General features: G+C 33.6%; 2 protein-coding genes across 3 annotated transcripts in view; both read right to left on the bottom strand.

The window, feature by feature from the left end:
• Window positions 1-20936, bottom strand: part of LOC147026515 (uncharacterized) — a 335422-nt gene that overhangs the window by 28270 nt on the left and 286216 nt on the right. The window lies entirely within an intron of this gene.
• On the bottom strand, window positions 14132-16587 carry LOC147026517 (uncharacterized). Its single transcript, XM_085881975.1, has 3 exons — window positions 15777-16587; window positions 15496-15678; window positions 14132-15398 (listed from the first exon to the last, which is right to left on the bottom strand). Exons 1-3 carry the CDS (start codon window positions 15867-15869, stop codon window positions 14463-14465), a joined length of 1212 nt encoding a protein of 403 aa, XP_085738101.1. The 5' UTR covers window positions 15870-16587; the 3' UTR covers window positions 14132-14462.

The following is a 20936-nucleotide window of genomic DNA, read 5'->3' as shown; positions in this document are numbered from 1 at the left end:
CTCCCATTGAAGAAAATGGTTGGAATGTTAAGGAAGGTGTTTATGTTCCAGTGAGGTGTTTCATCCTGCCCACCCCTCGAGCTGTGATTGAACTGACGAAATGTGCATGTAAATCATGGTGTAAAGGAAGGTGCAGCTGCTTCAAGAACAGACTTCCCTGTACTTCTCTCTGTAAGTGCCATGGCAGTGATTGTGGAAACATAATTAAGGATGATACCCACGAGGACGATGATGAGGATGATGAATAAATCAGCAAACAGTTTAATGTGATGATGATTGATGTGGATAAGGACAAGGATGATAAATAATTACGTTCTTGGTCTGGATTTTTATTTTTAATATGACGATGTACTTGTGAGTTTATCAAAAAAGGACAAACTGAAAGTGCATTGCCAATATTTACAACAATTCTTGCAAAGAACGTTTTTCATCCCAGTTGGATTGCATTGTGAAACAAACTCAATCATATTAGGTCTACATTGTGATTGGTATTTTCAGTTTTTATTTCATATATAGCCTTGAGTGAAAATTGCTGGATCATCTCATCAGACGGTTCAGTTTTGGTACACTCAATTGATGGATCAAGAGTGCCTCCCTTGATGATACACTGTATAGATCGCTCAAGATGTGTCATTTATTGACTCATCTTCATATTAACCCCCCCCCCCCGCCCAAAAAAAACTCATAATGTTGGACACGTTGATTTCTTATTTACCCGAGATAAGTGCAGGTTTATGACAGGGCTGGGGTCGATTGATGGAACACCCCCTCCCCTCCTCCCCGACCTTGCCGATGACAGGGGGTCAATTAATGTATATGTCATTTTAAAAGTGTCAAAAATTGATTCCGCATCATCAAAAACCCCTAAAACGACTCTAAGATTATGAAAGTTGCTTCATAACAAGTGTAGCTAGTCCCAGGGTTGGGGGGGGGCGGAGGTCATAGAGTGGAAAGACCCCTCCGGAAGGGGACCCAGGGCCAGGAAAATGTGAACCACATAATTTCCTGTAGTTTGACCCCAATTCAATACATGAAAACAAAAAAAATCAATTTTAACACGAAAATTCTATGAGAGCTACTTTAAAGAGCACTTCATACCACACGAAAAAGTGAATCCAACACAATATTAGAAATACAGGGTGTCCACAAATTAGTGTTGCTTATTTAAACAGTAATAAAAAGATCATGAAATTCCGTTTACATCTTTCATGAAATTGGATACCATGATGTGGTTTGCTGCTTGTGAAAGAACTTTTCTCAATATTTTTGTCATGATTTGTCAAGATCATAAATTTATCCGAATGGACTTTTGTGGACTGCGCTTGAATGACTCACAAATGTGTTGAACATTCTCACCACTTGTGCTTGGCCGAATATTTTATTCAACAGGGTGTCCTGCACCCTTCCTCTGAAGGATGCTACCAGTCTCCATAAATTTTTAATGCCACTAATGAATCGTTTTTCTCGATGGTGGCTGTCTTCCATAGGTCGTCCTGAAGTTTTGTTTAACCTCTGTAGCTGATTTGGCTTCGGTATGTCAGGCAACACAGTCCATTTTTAACTTTTTTCCTGTAGACTACATTTGCAGTAAATGTGACGTCACATGTCACAGGAGAATCAATAAAAGTCGATCACAGAAGTGAGGAGACACCTTGAAAACAAAAAAAGACAACTAAACTGATAAATGTTCTTGCATATGCAGGAAACATCACCATTGTATCCCATTGAGTTATTACCTCCACCACCGAAGGTGGAAGGAGGTTATGTTTTCACCTCTGTCTGTTTGTTACTTGCAAAGTCGAAGATTTTTCAAGTATATTGGTCAGTCGATTTTGTTATTCTGTCTGTCTGTCTGTTTATTGCCGACAGTTCACAATTTTAAACCGATCATCGTGAAACTTCACCACATGGTAGAGTTTGGCAAAAGCAAGAAGCCTATTGTTTTAGAGGTCAAAAGGTCAAGATAGGCCAAAGGTCAACAACTTAGATGAGATTTCTAAAATCCTCAATTTTCATCCGATTGACTTGAAATTTGAAGAGGATTTATATTTCAGGTTTCTGAATTCAACTAGTAAATTATTTTTGAGGTCAACATCGACCAAATGGTCAATATAGTCCAAAGGTCAACAACTATGGTAGTAGGGTAAGAATACTGATTCTGGCTCACTTTTCCCCATGTAAATGAATGGGGGATTTTCAGCGATTCATAATTTTTTTCCCTAAAAATAAATCCCCTTTTTATCCCAAGGTATATTTATTTGTCTCCCCTTTTAACTTGGAGGTTGAACCTCATTGAATTGAACACCTGGGGGTTGAACAGCTCACTCATTGAACCTATAAAGATTTGTTCATTCTCAAATTCCTTCAATAGTTTAATTTTCTTTGCACAATAATCCCCATCTAAAATATTGACAAACAAAACATTTGAATCTTTATATTTTTTAAGATACCCCATTTGTGCCATTACGAAATGATAAACTTCTCTTAATGCTCTCATCTGACCACCTCCTGAACCACATATCATTTTGAGATTATAGTAAATTGTTTTTTCATTGTTCAATTGATAACCATCAAAGTTTTCAGTCCATTCAAGGATATTCATTTTTTTCTTTACATCCTCTAACTTACTAGTTTTTAAATTAATTCGCTTATTTGTTTTATTTACCTTTGTTTTAGTTATTTTTTCAATAAGACTTATTTGATATTTTTCACATTCATTATGTTTTCCATTTATATACCAAGACTGAGATTTTCTCCACTCTTTAGTTTGATTAATACTTGGTTTAACCATTTATATATTGTGAAAAAAAAACGCGGCGGTAGCCCTTAAAAAACCCTAACCCATCTTCCCATCGTTAAAACATAATCTATTTTATACACTCTATCATACAATATCCATATGGAACACAATCTATTCCATTATCTAAAATAAATCTCTTATCATCAAAGGCTCCTAATGCCTTTTTATTTACTTCTTCACTATATATGTTATGTTTATAACTTCTTATTGTATTCATTTTCCTATATTCTTCTTTCTTATTCATCAAACAATTATAATAATTTCTAAAAGTTATTGATTTCTTTATTACATATTTCTTTATTCCCTTTAACCTCTTATCAATCTGTTCACCATACTTATAAGCATATGCCTTTGCTCTCAATCCAATAAACTCACTCATTACTTTTCCACCCAACTCATCCTTAAACTTACCAATAACCTTTTCATTCTTTTTGGAAAATAACTCACTCTTCTTGCTGAAATTACTTGTATCATATACTCCAATATTTTTCTTCATATCTTCATAAACATCATCAGTTTTTATATCTAGGATAAAACTATCAGTATCCATATACAACAATGAAACATTTTCACCATACTCTTTCTTTAAGTCATTATACAAATAATCATACATCAATATCTTTGATAAATCAAGAACTGCTGTTCCAATATAAATTGGTTTATCCATTACAATACTTTCCTTTTTCATATGAATTGCAGAAAAGTTCTCTGAAAAAACCTCTTCTCTCTCAAAACTTGGTTTATTTATCAATCTCGAAGCTTCTTTCCAAGATGTTGCGAATCTAATGTTTTGCCTGTTTCTAACATTTTCCATAGTCTTTCCAAATACAGCATTATTCATTAATTTATAAAAGTCCCCTTCAAATTTTACTTTTGTATTTGCTCTCATATCTGTATTGAATTGAATATACTTTTTCACCCAAGGACTTTGTTTAAATTTTAAAACTCTATGAATTTTAGCTACTCTCAATCCTTCTCTCAAAAACTGTTTTAAGCTTCTCTGATGCAAAACATATCCCTCTTTATCATAGAATGTTGTTAACTTTTCTGTTGATTTACCTTTAATATTAAAACTTTTATGATAATCACTTAACCATTCTTTCTTTGGAGTTTCTTTCTCACATGCAAAAGGAAGATCTTTATGCTTATTATGAAGATCACTCGGGTACCTCAAATCAACTTCAAAATAATAACCTTCTTCTTCGTCATTCAATTCCTCTTGAGAAGAAATAACAATATTCATCAAAGCCTTTTCATAATCCTTTTCTTCCACCCACTCTAATTTACCATAAGGCAGAGATTGAGACATTGCCCATCCATACAAATTATTAGCATCAAAATACATCAAATAATTACTATCTTTTTCACTATCATAATTTGGAAGATATTTATTATTTGCTTTAGCATATCTTTTTGAACATACTTGTGATATTCCACCTCTCTTGGACTTCTCAATCATCAAAAGCATATCCACATCACTGATTAAATCTATATCTTGTTTTGTCATTTTCAACATTGCACTCCAAGCTAAACCAGGAGCTGTGAAATAGTGGGCAGGATCTAATCCATAACAATTTTTATTATGACAGAGTGATCTAAAAGCTTCAAACACATCAGCTAACAATAAAACATCTGTTTTTAGATATAAATCGTGATATTCTCCAAGGTTCTTTATCTTAAATATTTTCCATATTTCTTGTGCGTGTTTATATTCCTTATCACTTATCTCTTCTTCATAAAGGTTATTATAGAAACTTTCTTTTGAAGGAAGTTGTGTTTCTTTAAATCTCATAAATGAATCCATATAATCATAAGGATAAATTCCCTTACTTGTAAGAATTTTCTCTTTACTTTGAATTTCATTCCTTGTTTGAATTTCCTCTCTCGTAAGAATTCCTTCTTTAATCAGAATTTCATCTTTAATCTGAATTTCCTCTTTAGTTCGAATTTTCTTTATAATTAGAATTTCATCTTCAGTTAGAATTTCTTCATTAATTAGAGTTTCCTCTTTACTTTGAATTCTCTCTTTAATCTGAATTTCCTCTTTAGTGAGAATTTCCTCTTTTGGAAAGAATGAATTAAGATTTGGAAAAGAGTCCGTGGAGCTTAGATTTGATGCGAGGTAGGCTAGTGGTGTTCCCATAAACTTGTAAGAATCTAAAAACCTAATACGAGTTAAAGGTTTTGTGAATATCATTTTTGAAAATGAAATATACTTTTGACTTGTGTTTGTTATAGCAGAAATATTCCCTGGTGTTTTTGAAAGTTCATTTATAAATAGATGTGTATCATAGTTGGTGCTGTTGTGAAGAAAGACTGGAATAAAAGAAGGTAATTTATAATTAAGATTACAACAGGAATGAGCAGGACCTCTATATTTACCAGTAAGATGACAATGGTCTCTAACTTTAGACTCCTTAATTTCCCCCTCACAAATATGGCAGATATTGTTCATTCTAAATTCTAATTTTTCTTCTTTGGTTAATTTCATCGGTTCATTTGTTTCTTTCATTAATTTAGTGAGTCTTATACAATCCTTTTCTAATCGTTTTACAAACTCTTGTGAAGCATTTTTTCCACGATAATGTTCAAGTTTGTTATACTTTTCTCCAACAGATGATTTGATATAATAACAGAAACCACAAGGAATATGTTTTTGATATTTATTTGTATATGGTTCTTTTGGATTAGGAGAAGCAGTATTTATAAGGATACATTCAAAATCAGCGTATATCACAAATGGGTGCATGATAGATTTATTATAATCTTCAAAATAAATCTTTTCACCAGGTTTAGGCATTGTAATTACAGCTGATTTATGATTACTACAATATTTTGAATGTTGTTCTAATCGTTCTTTTGTATGAAATGAATTAAGACATCACTTACAAGGATATATTTTGTTTGCTGTTCTGAATACCTGAGAAGAGATTAATCTTGATAAATTATTGATGTATGTGTAATGTGAATTCTTTCCAACACTAAAATATAAAAGGTCAATGTGTGTTTCTTCATTTTTATAGTTGTTTGAAATTTTTAATATTTGAACTTTGTTTGTATCCGTTAATCCATATACATTAATAGAAAGATTATTCTTTTTCTCAAATTTAGGAATATCTGTTAATGGCATTGGGAATTTAAAATCTTTAATGTCCAAGGTATTCTCATATTTCATATATTGTTTTACTCTTTCTGAATTACATTTTGATGGATGTAAGTGAGCAAGAACAGACCAGAGAAAACATTTATTATCATTGTTCTTAATATTAACAACTGCCTTCTTTAGTTTTATTTCTTTTGGTAATTCAATATAAGAAGAAGCTTTAAGAGGGTTTGATTTTAGAATGTGTATATCTAAAAAGATGATTTTTTAATATTGAATCCACTTCCTACCACTGTATTATCAACATCCTCCTCTTGTCTTGATAGTTCTTCATAAACCCCACTATTCAAAAAAATCTTGAAATGATGTTATAAAATGAAGATCTGTTCTCATATAAGGAGTTTGTTCTTCATCTTGTCTTTTCATATTCATTTTCACTCCCATATAAAACTTTAAAGTTTTTATTTCTTTTAATGTCTTTTTAATAAATTTTTCAACATCGGGTTTCACTATTTCAATTGATTCAGCTATTGATGATGGACCGGGTTCTCCAAATTGAAAAATCCTTATTTTTATATGCCCTTTAAATGCCTCATCAGTGTTTTTAATATAATAGTCTCCCTTTACTTTAAACTCATTTTTCTTGTGTTTTTGTGATTGAAGATGTTGATTATAACTACTCTTCAAAACATCCTTTGAACAGATATCACAATGTTTTCTTTCCAACTCAAGAGGAGATATTTGATGAAATAGATTAAATGTGTGTTTGTTGGTTCGGAGGTGTTTTCTATAATGTTTTTATTCGTGATTACAAACATCGCAGTACGTTGTATTCACCATATTTATAGAATAAAACTTTGCTTAAACTAAAATTTTCTTGATGAAAATTTCGTTTAATTTATAGGTGAATCTGTGCTTAAAAACATTTTATCCTCCAACTTTTTCACTTAATAAATACAATGTTTCAAGACACAAAAGACAAGTTTCAATCAATCTCTTATTCTGTTAAAGATACTGAGAAATATGTCAAGGATGTAAAATTGAACAAAGATAAATATAACAACTATTGGATAAAAACTATTATGGTAAATAATATGAGTTCTTCAATTTCCTTCAGTGGAAGGGCTTTTAGTATACCTGGTAGAACATCAATTAAAGTATCTCTAACAAAAGTTTCTCCTCTCCTTCTAGTAATATATTCAAAACTAGAAAAAGCAATGAAACAAGAAAAAGTATCAAAGAACAAAAACCTTATGGATGAAGCTTTAGAAAGAAAAGATAAGACCATCTGTAATATGCAAGGAGAAATTTGTATTTTTTTCAACAACCCTAAAGATGTAAATCTTGATGAAATAAAGGATGTTAATATATCAGGTGAAATGACATTTCGTTCAATAGTAGTTAACGATAATTTTAAAATTACCTTTAATATAAAAAATGTTGTCGTTGAATCTGATAATGAAAAAAGTATATCGATATCGATGGTAATATACAACTGAAAGTATAGATGAATTTCAGTTTAAGTAAAGTTTTACTTTATAAATATGCTAGACTTTCCTGATTCTCCATATGACAAATTTGAGAATTGTCCTGCGTGTGAAAGACGGGGATTAAACACAGAGTCAAAAGCCTATAAACAATGTATATTCTGTGATTATCTTCTAATTAATGATAATAAAAAATATAAAAAGGAAAATAATTCTTTTAGATTTACACCAAAAATGAATTACTTTACAAGATTGATTAGAGAAATGAATGTAAAGTATGAGGATGATAACACACCTTTCCTTACAAGGGAAGAAACTGAACGTATAAGAGAAATGTTCAAAGGATTGTTGTTGTATATTATTCATGGATGCAATTTTCAGGGAAATATCAACACAAGATATTGTATAAATAAAATAATGGATTATCTTGAAATTAAACCTGAACTTAGGATAAAATATAGAGTTTCTAAAAAAGCCAATAATAAATTAAATAACCTGTTTTTCAAATATATAAATGAATGATTTTTTACCTATTTGGGAAAATAAGATAAAATTTAACAACCATAAAAATCTCCCAAATTCATTAAGATGTCTCATAGTTGGTTCAAGTGGATGTGGAAAAACCTGCTTACTTTTAAAAATGCTCCTCACTCCCAACTTTTTAGATTATGATAATTTAATAATTTTCACAAAGTCGAGTTTTCAACCAGAGTATCAACTACTCTCACAAGGTTTTAATGCTGGTCTTCAAAAAGAAGATATAATAGGTTTATTTAAACGTCAAAAAAACCTAAATGATTATAACATTGAAGATATAATTCAACTATTTTGTGATACACAGAGATGTAAAAAGAAATCAAATCTTATAACTTGTATTCTTAGTGATAATACGGATGATATACCGTCTACACAAGATTTGGATAAATCAAAAAAGAACCTCGTTATCTTTGATGATTGTGTTAATGAGAGAAACCAAACGGTAATGGACAGCTACTACACAAGAGGGAGACATTCTTCTTGTAATTGTATTTATCTTAGTCAATCGTACTTTCAACTTCCTCGTCGTTCCATCAGAAACAATGCTAATACTTTTATTTTATTCAAGTTAAATTCAATAGATATCAATAATTTTTGGAGAGATAATTGTTCTACATTATGTAGTAAAAAGAAATTTGAGGATTATATGAAGCACACGACTGAAAAATATAAATATATTGTTGTGAAACAAGATGAGATATTAAGGGATATATTTTTTGTTTTATAAACAATTACATATATAAATGACAACTATTATTATAAATCTTGTGGGTAAATCTGCTTCTGGAAAAAACTTTCATAAATCAAGGTTCTTGTGTAGTACAAATGAGAATATTGTAAATTTACTTAAAAAACACCCCATGATACGCATTGTATCAACAACAACTCGAGCAATAAGACCTGGAGAAGTAAAAGGTGAAGATTATCACTATATTTCAGTGGAGGAACATATGCGATTGAGGAATGAAGGACAAATATTTGAGGAGGTTTCTCTTGGTACAACAAAATATTCACATTGTAAGAGTGAGTTAAGGAAACTAAAATCTGGTGGTGTTGGGATATTAGAAACTAATCCAGAAGGAACGAGACAAATTATTAAATATCTGAGCGGAGTGAAGATTTTATCATTCGGTTTTGATGTTGATGAAGAAACTCAACACAAACGTATGAAAAGCAGAGATGCAAGGATTAGTGAAGAAGAAATTACAACTCGCATTAATGTTAATAAAGAATTTGATGAAATATTTAAAGAAAAGGATTTATTTGAACACATCTACTTGAATGATGAAGAAAAGGAAAATTTCCCTGTTGATCTTTACAATTCATTAAATGATATTTTACAATAAATAAATGGATACAAAAGAAAGAGCAAGAAGATTTAAGGAACATCAAGAGTTGGTTTCAAAAGTTGTAAAACAACAGGAAGACATAAAGAAGAAACGCAGACAGAAACTAACGGGCGAAGAAGCATTTGAAAAAAACAAGAGAAATTTTTTAAACCACTTTTAAAAACTTCCCAAGAAAAAATGAAAGATGTTTCCACAGTTCCCACAGTAGAATATACTCCTAGAAAGCTTCAAATGTTAAAAGATTTCAGTCAAATGACGGAGGAAGAATTAGAGCATTTAGGAGAATTAGAATATGATGATGAAGGTTTATTTCAACAACTGGAAGAGATTAATCAACCCCCTGATTATATTGTGAATGCTGTTCAAAACAATGAATATTCAGCGGATTCAAAAACCAAAGCAGGACTCATTCCAACAGAACAACCAGCAATATTTCATCTTGTTCAAGAAAAGGTATTGATATTTAATGATGAATTAAGGTTCTTAAGTTCTGCTCAACCCCTGTTAAACTAACTCCGAGATTAATGTTTCTTCTCACAAAAGATGGAAGACAAGGTTCAACTGTGAGGGATGAATCAAAGTATATTGATAAACCATTGGATATGGAAAATAATGATGATAGAGTATATATTGATTTGCTGAACACTCTAAATTATAAGGTTATTCTTTCTGGTAAAAGTAGGAAGAATGAGAAGGAGAAACACATTATTCAGGCTTTAAGTATCCTTGGTTCAGGTATTAGTTTTCTTCCAAATGACCCATCGCAATTAGTTAATAGACTGTTATTGTTGTTCGGCAGTAAGAAGGCTGGAAATAACAATTGTTTTAATGAAGCATCAGCCATTTTAGACCAGTTGATGAACATGAAAATAATTAATAAATCTCAATATAAAGACATTTTATCTCATATTAAATAAGATGAGAAGCACAATCCTGAGTTTTAATTTCACAACAAGCGACCACACATCTTCATTCCCATACCCACTACAACTTGACACAACAAAAGAATATGAGGCATCTTTATTGTCCATGGAGACTTATAATACCTTATTTAATATAACCGAGAAAAATGACAAGTTTAGTTATAATCCGGGAAGTGGATACAAAACGATAACAGTCTCACCCGGAGCATACGAGATTTCTCAAATATCTTCCGAAATTGCTCGTCTTATGAAAGAACAGGGTGATGAACCAAAAAATATTGTTATAAACATTCAAAAACATACTTCAAAATCAACGATTAAAGTTAAAAATAACTACAAGGTTGATTTCACAATTGATAATTCATTTAGAGAGTTATTAGGTTTCTCCTCAAAAAGATTGAAACTAATGGGACGTTTTACAGTGATAATGTCATTCAAATATCCTCAGGAATAAATTCGGTGTTAATTCACTGTGATTTGATTGATGGTGCTTATAATGATGGATTAAAAACAAATACAATATTTTCATTCAGCGCATACTCAACCCCAATTGGTTATAAATTCAATATGGAACCTAAAAATTTGGTTTATCTACCTGTGTCAGGAAAAACCATACACAGAGTAAATTTTAGGATAACCGACCAAGATAATCGTGTGATCTCTTTTAATGGAGAAGTTATATCCATCAGAATTCACCTACGTGAAGTTTTTCAATAAATAAATACGATGGTTATTGTGAGGAAGCACGAGTTGGGAAAATATAAAATAATTACAGGGGATGGGATGTTCCTTTCCCGTACTACAAGGGTGAAGGTATGTATCTTGGTAGAGGATACTATAAACCTAAGAGACAAAGGGGTGTCGGACATCAATTTAGAGGAGATGGGATAATTGATACTCTCATGGGTATTGGTTCAACTATTCTTAAACATAAAGACCTAATTGGTTCAACTGCTTCTGCTGTGGGAAATGTAGCAGGTGCTGTAAAGAGTATAAAAGATGCTCAGAAAGAATCTCATAAATTACAAGCAATAAAAGAAATTAAGAAAGGTAAAACTCAGTTGTCCCCCCAAGAACGACAGAAAATAATTCAAATACTTGGATCAGGGTTTCAAAAGTTTTAACATCTTTTTTCCTAAATAAATACAAGTATGGAAGCAATTGATAGTATCTATGATTTGGATGATACTATTATTATCTCAAACTCCACTAAAAAAGAAGATTACTTCAAGGTAAATGCAATAACTGGAACAGACTGGAATACAAATGGTACAAAAAGTTTTGAAATAAATAATCAACAAACCTATTTGAATCTCTCCGAAAGTTTCTTGTTGTGTAAATTTAAATTCACTAAGGCTGGGAATAACACAAACGCTACACTTGTAAATGATTTCTTCTGGAAAATGTTTGATAGTGTGCGATTGTATATTGGAACACAAGAAGTTGAAGCGGTTGATTATGTCTCTGCTGTATCTGAAATGATGAAATTTACACTCTATACATTCAGTGATAGAATGGGAAAGGGGTCTGTCGAAGGTTTTATTCCTGATATGTCAACGGGAACAAACACAGACCCTGGATATATTCAAAGGAAAGGAATGTATAATGATGATACAAAAGCAGAAAATAGTTTTACTGTGGCAGTTCCTCTTAAAGGTATATTTGGATTTTGTGATTATGATAAAGTTCTGTATGGTCTTAAAATTAGATTTCAACTACAAAGGAATGATAATGAAAATAGATTGCTTTTTGGTGTTGGTAGTGCTTTTGGTGAACAGAATAAATTTGTAATTGAGGAGATGAGTTGGTATATCAGTGAATATACTCCTAATCTTAAAACAGAAGAGATGTTGAATCGAAGACTTAACTCAAAGAAACCACTCAGTGTATCATACCTCAAAAGAAGATGTCAACACGTTAAACTCAATCAAACTACTTACACGTGGAATTTGGGTGTTCTGGAAGGAAAGCCACGATATCTGTGGATGATTTTTAAAAAGCCAGATGGTGATACTGCGACTGATAAGAATAATGCATTGAGTGATAATGCTAAGGTGAAACAACTTCGCGTTTCTCTAGATGGAACATTTTATCCACGAGATAGATTGGAAATTAATTGGGAAAAAAATGATTTTGCTGAAGCATACAAGTCTTACCAAAAGGTGTGTGAAAGTAATGGAAATAAAGAACCTATTTTGGATATGACAGCATTTAAAAGTTTGTATACAATCTATACGTTTGACCTGAGCGCTCAAAAAGAAACTATAAAGTCTAATCGAGTGGATACTTCCCTATACATTGAAAGAGGAGAGAGTGAAGAAGTTGATACATATTGTTTGCTTTTGGAAGAAACAGAATTGCAGATTAATACAGATAATGGTGTGATGATTAGTCTCACATAATTTTTTGTTAAATAAATGAGTGGCAAAGTACCAATTGGGGTATATGTTAATCAAATCAATCTTCATAAACTATCATCTTGTGTTCAAAATCAAAAGCCTTGTACGATTAACGTTAATACAATTCAGAGAAAAGGAGCAGTAAGAATTGATGTTTTGCTCACAAGAGAACAGGTTAAAATCTTGAATGACACTGGCTCACTTAAAATTAAAATGACAAAACCAATGTTAAAAAATATTCAATAAGAGAGACGAGTGGAGGATTTCTCCCATTTCTAATTCCTTTATTTGCTGGTTTAAGTGCGGTTGGAGCATTGACGGGTGGTATTTCAACAGCGGTCAAAACTGCCAACGAAAGGAAGGCTCAACTCCAGGCTCAAAAAGAATTGGAAAGACATAACAAAGAGTTGGAGAAACAAATTAGTGGAAGTGGTGTAATTGTAGATTTTGCTGAAAAACTTGAAGGTCTGCCTGATAAAGCGAGATTGTTAGTTGGAGATATGCTTTCTTCTATAGCACAAGCAGGTGTAAAATTAACGAAAAGAGGTAATGGATTATATCTTTCTAATAAATAAATGAGCATTGATGAGTGGTTGAAAGAATTTGGAAAGAATACAACATCAAATTTACAACTTGCCAAATATTGTAAGAAATTAAAAATTCATAATGTGGTTATTTGTATGAGAGATGAATTAACAAATGTGTCGAAACATACAAAGAATATTATTATGAACTTAGAAGATAATGATGGGAACGGTTCTCATTGGGTTTGTATTTTTAATAGTCAAGACAAATATTATTTTGATAGTTTTGGTCTTCCACCACCTGTTGAAGTCATAAAATTCTTACAGAATGGTGTTTATCAAACATTTCAAGTCCAAGAATTAAATTCCAAGTGTTGTGGTCAATTATGTCTATATGTGTTATTTCAACTCAACAAAAATAAAAAATTTTATGATATTATTTTTAATCTAATATAAATGACTTATGTTGGTAAAGATGGTTCTATCTTTGGTGTATCTCAAGAACTGGATATTGATTTATCAAATTATTACACAAAGGCACAGGCTGAACGACATAAATATAATATAAACAAAAATATTAACATGAAAAATGCTTATAAATTAAAAAATTATCCAAGCCCGACTGACGCGAATGACTTGGTGAGATTAAGCGATTTATCACAATATATATACTTAAATAAAACGGCTGTGTATTCTAAAGATACAGAAGTGTTGATATTATCTCCAGGTCATACAGAATTCACAGTTCGAATTAAAATACATTTTTATAAAGAAGGGCGTATCGTTTGTATGAGAATAGAACAATGGGGGTATGATATGAATGATTTAGGGTATAATTGGTCATTTAAAATTAACCTCGAAGACCTGGAACAATTAAATCAGTCTCGTAAGGAAGAATATTATCCACTTGGTATCGAGAATGAGTTTTGTGGAGCCACGATTAGTAAACAACAAATAAAAGAATTTAATAAGGGTAAATATAATAATGGTTTTGCCCTTGTTTATCTCATGAAAACAGAAAAAACAGGATTATATATAATAAGTAAATAGTCTTGAATAGTCAAGGCTTAACTTTTGTTTGTTGATGTGTATGTGTGTGTGTCCCAACCCTCACATTCAAAATCTCAACCCTAACTCAATCCTCGCCCAACACAATGTCTTTTTCAAAATGAGATTTCCACCTATATATATATATATATATTTTTACGTTTTTTTTTTATTCTTCCAATTCTGTCTTTTAAGGCTTTCAGGTTTGATGACGTAGAAAGGGGGAGTAAGCCTGCACTTTCTTCCCAGAACTTTCTTGATCTTGCTCCCATCAAGCACCATCCGACAAAGAACTACATCGATAGGTTTAGATCCCAAAGAGTGATAGCAACTCCAAAAGTCTCCAAAATATAAATAAATAAAATAATAATAATAATAAATAAATAAATAAATAAATAAAAGCCCCCAAAAAGTTTCAAGTGTCCAACATAAACCCAACTTTCCAAGTCTTCAAGGTATAACCACATTCCCGTTGAGTTTCCAAGATATGTATCACATTGTGAGTTATCAATCCAGAACCCACATTTCAAGTATTCAAAGTAAAACCAACTTACAAAGTCTCTTAAGGATAACTCATTTACTGATTTTTTCAAAATTTGTGAGTCTCCAAGGTAGGACCCATATTTAGAACCATCTTGGCAGAACCCTTTTCCTGAGTCTCCAAGGTAGTTATTTAAACCATCAAGGCAGAACTCATTTACTGATTTTTTCAAAATTTGTGAGTCTCCAAGGTAGGCCCCATATTTAGAACCATCTTGGCAGAACCCTTTTCCTGAGTCTCCAAGGTAGTTATTTAAACCATCAAGGCAGAACTCATTTACTGATTTTTTCAAAATTTGTGAGTCTCCAAGGTAGGCCCCATATTTAGAACCATCTTGGCAGAACCCTTTTCCTGAGTCTCCAAGGTAGTTATTTAAACCATCAAGGCAGAACTCATTTCTTGATTTTTTCAAAATTTGTGAGTCTCCAAGGTAAAACTTGTATTCTGGCTCATCAAGGTATAACTTGTTCAGTGGGTATTGTCTTGATAACTCACAATGAGTACTATTGCTGTAAAACTCTTTTTCAGGATTTTGCTGGTCTCCAAGGTATAACTCTTTGGTTGGGTCATCAAGGACGAACTCGTTCTGTGGGTCTTGGTCGCTCATAAGGTCTTCAACCAAGCCAACAATTTCGCCCCAAGTTGTAGCAAAAGCAGTATTTTCATTTCGTATTTCAGACACAATTTCCTGTGAGAGAAAATAATAATGTATTAATTAAGTTATTTAATTATTAAATGAGTATGCTTCAATCAAAGTTTGAAAATAGGAAAATAAAAAATCTTACCTCAATAGATAAGAGGTTTGAATCCAGTTCATCAACTTGAAGGTTTAGTTCCATACAAGACAGAGAGTTCCAAGGAACACCAAAGTCATCCCACTCAAGGTCTTGGTCGCTCATAAGGTCTTCAACCAAGCCAACAATTTCCCCCCAAGTTGTAGCAAAAGCAGTATTTTCAGATACAATTTCCTGTGAGAGAAAATAATAATGTATTAATTAAGTTATTTAATTATTAAATGAGTATGCTTCAATCAAAGTTTGAAAATAGGAAAATAAAAAAATCTTACCTCAATAGATAAGAGGTTTGAATCCAGTTCATCAACTTGAAGGTTTAGTTCCATAGAAGACAGAGAGTTCGAGACAAGCACACAAAACACCATTGCCAGCAAAAACAAATGTTTAAAATGGAGCCTGGGTTTGAAGCTTTTATAGAGAAAGACTGGTGGGTGTGGTTTCCTTTGGAAATTCCCTGGGCAAGCCTAGGCAAGCCTTCATTGGGAAATTTTTCAAAACCATAACATCCTGTAATTTTCTAGTGATTTCTTTGTGAGTCAGAGATGAACTGGAAATGATGTAAGAGTGGGCGGGGCTTAGCAAAACTAGGCGGAGCTTAGGAAAAGTGGGCGTGGCTTAGAAAAATACCTTATGAAAAGTGGGCGGAGCTTAGCAAAAGTGGGCGGGGCTTAGCAAAAGTGGGCGGGGCTTAAAGAAAAGTGGGCGGGGCTTATTGAATACCTTGTGGAAAGTGGGCGGGGCTTAACAAAAGTGGGCGGGGCTTAAAGAAAAGTGGGCGGGGCTTAACAAAAAATAACCTGTGGCTCAGGAGGTGGTCAAACAAGAGCATTAAGAGAAGTTTATCATTTCGTAATGGCACAAAAGGGGTATCTTCAAAAATATAAAGATTCAAATGTTTTGTTTGTCAATATTTTAGATGGGGATTATTGTGCAAAGAAAATTAAACTATTGAAGGAATTTGAGAATGAACAAATCTTTATAGGTTCAATGAGTGAGCTGTTCAACCCCCAGGTGTTCAATTCAATGAGGTTCAACCTCCAAGTTAAAAGGGGAGACAAATAAATATACCTTGGGATAAAAAGGGGATTTATTTTTAGGGAAAAAAATTATGAATCTCTGAAAATCCCCCATTCATTTACATGGGGAAAAGTGAGCCAGAATCAGTATTCTTACCCTACTTATGGTGGTCTTTCTAAAATCCTCAATTTTCATCTGATTGACTTGAAATTTGAACAGGATTTGCATATCAGTTTACTGAATTCAACCTCCAATTATTTTTGAGGTCAACATAGGTCAAAAGGTCAACATAGGCGAGTTTCTAAATTTATCAATTTTCATCCGATTGACTTGAAATTTAAAGAGGTTTTGCGTATTTGGTCTTTGAATTCAATCACCAATTATTTTATAGGTGAAATTTGTTTTTACAGATTTCGCAAGTATCGTGCTATTCATGACATTTTGTTTGTGTGTGTTTTTTTGTTTGTTTATGCATTCAGACCATGCCGGAACAAGTGCAACCAAACTTTGCAGGGTCTCCTCCTCTTTCATCCAGAAGAGGGTCAAGGAGCTATGTTAAGATAAAACAAAATTGAAAATTTTTTTTTAATCAGATAATTGGCCTTCAGACTTCCTTAGGGTCTTGTGCTTATATATTGTCTGTGGTTTTTTCCCCCAGGAAGCGACTGAGTAACATGTTTTGTGAAGAATGTATTGTGAGGTTGGATATAGTGATTTTTTGTCAACAACACAAATTTATTATTATAGAGTTTACATGTGCACTTGTTATTAAAAAAGATTGCTTTATACAGGTTTATTATAACACTTCAGTCTTCAGGCCTCGAGCGAGTATATTCTTTTGAATAGGTTTTTCCTGAGCGTGATCAAATAATATGGTTTGTGAAGATCGTATGTTGAGGTTGTGGTGATTTGTTGTATTTAAAAAACAAGTTAATGAAGAGAATTTAAAGAAGGGAAAGTGGTCAAAGCGCATTTTAGAACGCCCAACACTGGTAATTCATATGAAACTAGAAGGGCACTCTGGAGAGCGCATACCGCTGTAACGTAATGCCCGTTTCCACAAGAACATATCGGGTCCAATCCATTTTTGAAATATCATGCTATACAGAACTATGTCGTTTTTGGCCCTAACTCTCAATGGTGAAGAATCACTTTAAAAATCAAATAATTCTTGTATTCAGATCCGGATTCGGATCTTCACCAAAATCAAAACAATTCGTCATGGTCACACACCCAACCTGTCCACCAAGTTTCATCCGAATCCGTCCAAAACGTTTTGGGATATTGTGCTATATATCAGTTTATCCTTATCTCTCAATGGTGAAGAATCACTCAAAAAATTATCATTGTCGGATTTGGATCTGGATCACTCAAAATATTATCATAGTCGGATCTGGATCTGGTTCTTCACCAAAATCGAATCAGTTTGTCCGTGTCACACACTGAACCTGTCCAAAAAATTTCATCTGGATCCGTGAACAACTTTTTGAGATATCCTGTACACAAACAGACAAACAGACAGCAAGGGGTGAAAACAACCTCCTTCACCTTCGGTGGTGGAGGTAACAATAAGGCCAACGTTCCCCAATTTGTCATGCAGGAAATATTTAAATACATATTTCATTGAATTTCTCTGGGCAACGTGGGTACTTCAGCTGGAACCCAATAAAGATACATGATATTCATAGAAATGAAAGTTAGTGTTATACATCAATAACATGGTTGTCTAAAATCAATCTGGAAGAGCAATGGCACCAGTCTACAAAGCAACAGATAACGTTTACATTGACAAGAGTGGCTTTATTAATGTCTGTGACCACCAAGAGTGCCTCCAATACAGGGTTGTAAACATGTTTAAACTTATGTTTAAAATAAATCATAGATTAAACTAAATGAGAAAAATCCAGCTTTCACTGTGAGATGTGCCATTCGTCGACCAGAGCCACTTCCAGTTGATCAAGAGAATGTCGGTAAACTTGATGACCAGAAACACCCATCATTCATTCGGATGTCCAATCTGACAATCCAATTGTGCAGGCCAGTCCATATGAGTGATGTTGTTATCCTGAATGGCAGTAGTGAAGTATGTACTGTGTACACCCTGATGGAAGGACATCCTGAAGGAAGTAGTGACATGTGTGCAGTGTGTCAGGACACTGTCATCCATAAAGCTGAAGTTTGAACCTTGTGTTTGACCAGAGGGACTCCGATGGGTGTAATATTCTCATCCCTATATCTGACACCAGTCATAGCAGCCCGATGAATGATGACGAGATCAGTTGAGTGGCCACCTTGGATGTTATGTAATAACATCAGGTTACCCCAACCATACGAACCATGATGTTCCCAATGCAACAATTAGCAAATAGCTCCCTACTTCATCTGTGAACTCCAGCACATCCATTGTTGAAATCTCGACATCCATTGTTGAAATATCGGCAGAATCTAGACTCATCAGTGAAATTAACATGGCACCAAAATGCCCTTCCAGTTGCGATGTTGTGTTGTCCATTGAAAACACTGCTGTTGATGGCACTGTGTTAGAGGGATGAAGATTCGTGGTTTTTTGGACCCCATAGCATGGGTTGAAGCCTCATCGTTGAATCTTTTTTCCAAGTCATTCTGGAGAGACTAATTAAAAAGTGGTTACTAGGGTGTTTCATATTGCAACGTTTTTGCGCTAGTCAAGTTGGCTACCCGTCGTAGCTTTTCAATATGGATGAAAACCCCACTCGCCGATTTTTTTCGAATTTTCCTCCCAAAAATGGCCGCCGGCGGCCATTTTTTCCAAAATGGCGGCCTTTTTCGTGTTTTGACACAGAAATCGACTCTTACAGCTGCTAAAATACATTAATGTTACTTGATATGTGTATGTTTGTAGATGATTATGATTGCTATATCTGCTAGAAATCGGGGACGAGACATTAGGTATCCAATATGGCGGAAAATCCAAAATGGCGTCCAAGATGGCTAATTTTTGGCCACTGGAAAGTTGTTCCCTCCGATGTGGGTTCTAATATGTCTAGTTATCGGTTTTTCGGTGTGCTGAATTCGTTTTTATGCTCTAAAATGCAGTATATCTGTCACAGAGGCGTCTGCGGGGGTCATGCTCTCGCGATAAGAAGTAGTTCTTGCAAGTCCGAAGAAGAATTTTGAATATTCTCGCCCTCATTGATATCAGAAAATAACAATTAAATATTCGAAGGTCAAACATGTATTTATTTAACATGTACAGTTTATACACAAATTACTGGTATACTAATGCCATTGGTAATTTTCGCTCTTGCGGATTCCAACGTGCCCACAGATGAGCGAGAAACGATGGCAAAACTGTTGCATCAGTCACCTCGACTACCTCATGATCAACTCTGCTCAGGAAAGCCAAAATTTCCGGCCGTGGAAGAGAATGAGAGTAGTGACCTGTGTCTCAGCAGTTTCATAGATGATGACTCGTGGCAGTTATTCAACCTTCTTGAACTATATGATGTACTAGATGTAGAATGGATGTGTGAGCCTGCAAGCACATGGCCAGAAAGTGATGGTTACCAAAAATTCGCAAACTATGTGCACAATGTTCACATAGTTAACGACCTTGCAGAGCGTGGAATTAAGTTGATTTCGGATTTTATAGACAAAACGAGGGATGAACAGCAAAGGCAAGCTTTGCTTCAAGTGGTGGAGTGGCACAGGCAGAATTATTCTGGATACACGAAATCCACTCTTCAGAAAATGTGGATAACTATATGAAGCGAAGTGTGAACATTGATGTTTTTGAACTATGGAAATTTTAATTTGAAATGTCGCTACAGCCATGTATGCCATGCCATGGCCAATATTATTGATTATTGAGGCTGATATGCACGCATACATGAAGTCATATTAGAACATTCATTATGGCATTAGTATACTCGTAATTCGTGTATATTCTGTACATGTTAAATAAATACATGTTTGACCTTCGAATATTTTATTGTTATTTTCTGATATTAATGAGGGTGAGAATATTCAAAATTCTTCTTCGGACTTGCAAGAACTACTTCTTAACGCGAGAGCATGACCCCCGCAGACGTCTCTGTGACAGATATACTGCATTTTAGAGCATAAAACGAATTCAGCACACCCAAAAACCTATAACTAGACAAATTAGAACCCACATCGGAGGGAACAACTTAACAGTGGCCAAAAATCGGCCATCTTGTCGCCATTTTGGATTTTTCCGCCATATTGGATGTCTAATGTCTCGTCCCCGACTGCTAGCAGACTTAGCAATCATAATCATCTACAAACATACACATATCAAGTAACATTAACGTATTTTAGCAGGTGTAGGAGTCGATTTCTGTGTCAAAACGTGAAAAAAGCCCGCCATTTTGCGAAAAATGGCCGCCGGCAGCGATTTTTGGGAGCGAAATTCT

This window comes from Eptatretus burgeri, chromosome 5 (assembly GCF_056783735.1).
Source record: "Eptatretus burgeri isolate ZD-2024b chromosome 5, Ebu_testis_v1, whole genome shotgun sequence".
NCBI lineage: Eukaryota > Metazoa > Chordata > Myxini > Myxiniformes > Myxinidae > Eptatretus > Eptatretus burgeri.
This window is presented reverse-complemented; position numbering and strand designations above follow the sequence as displayed.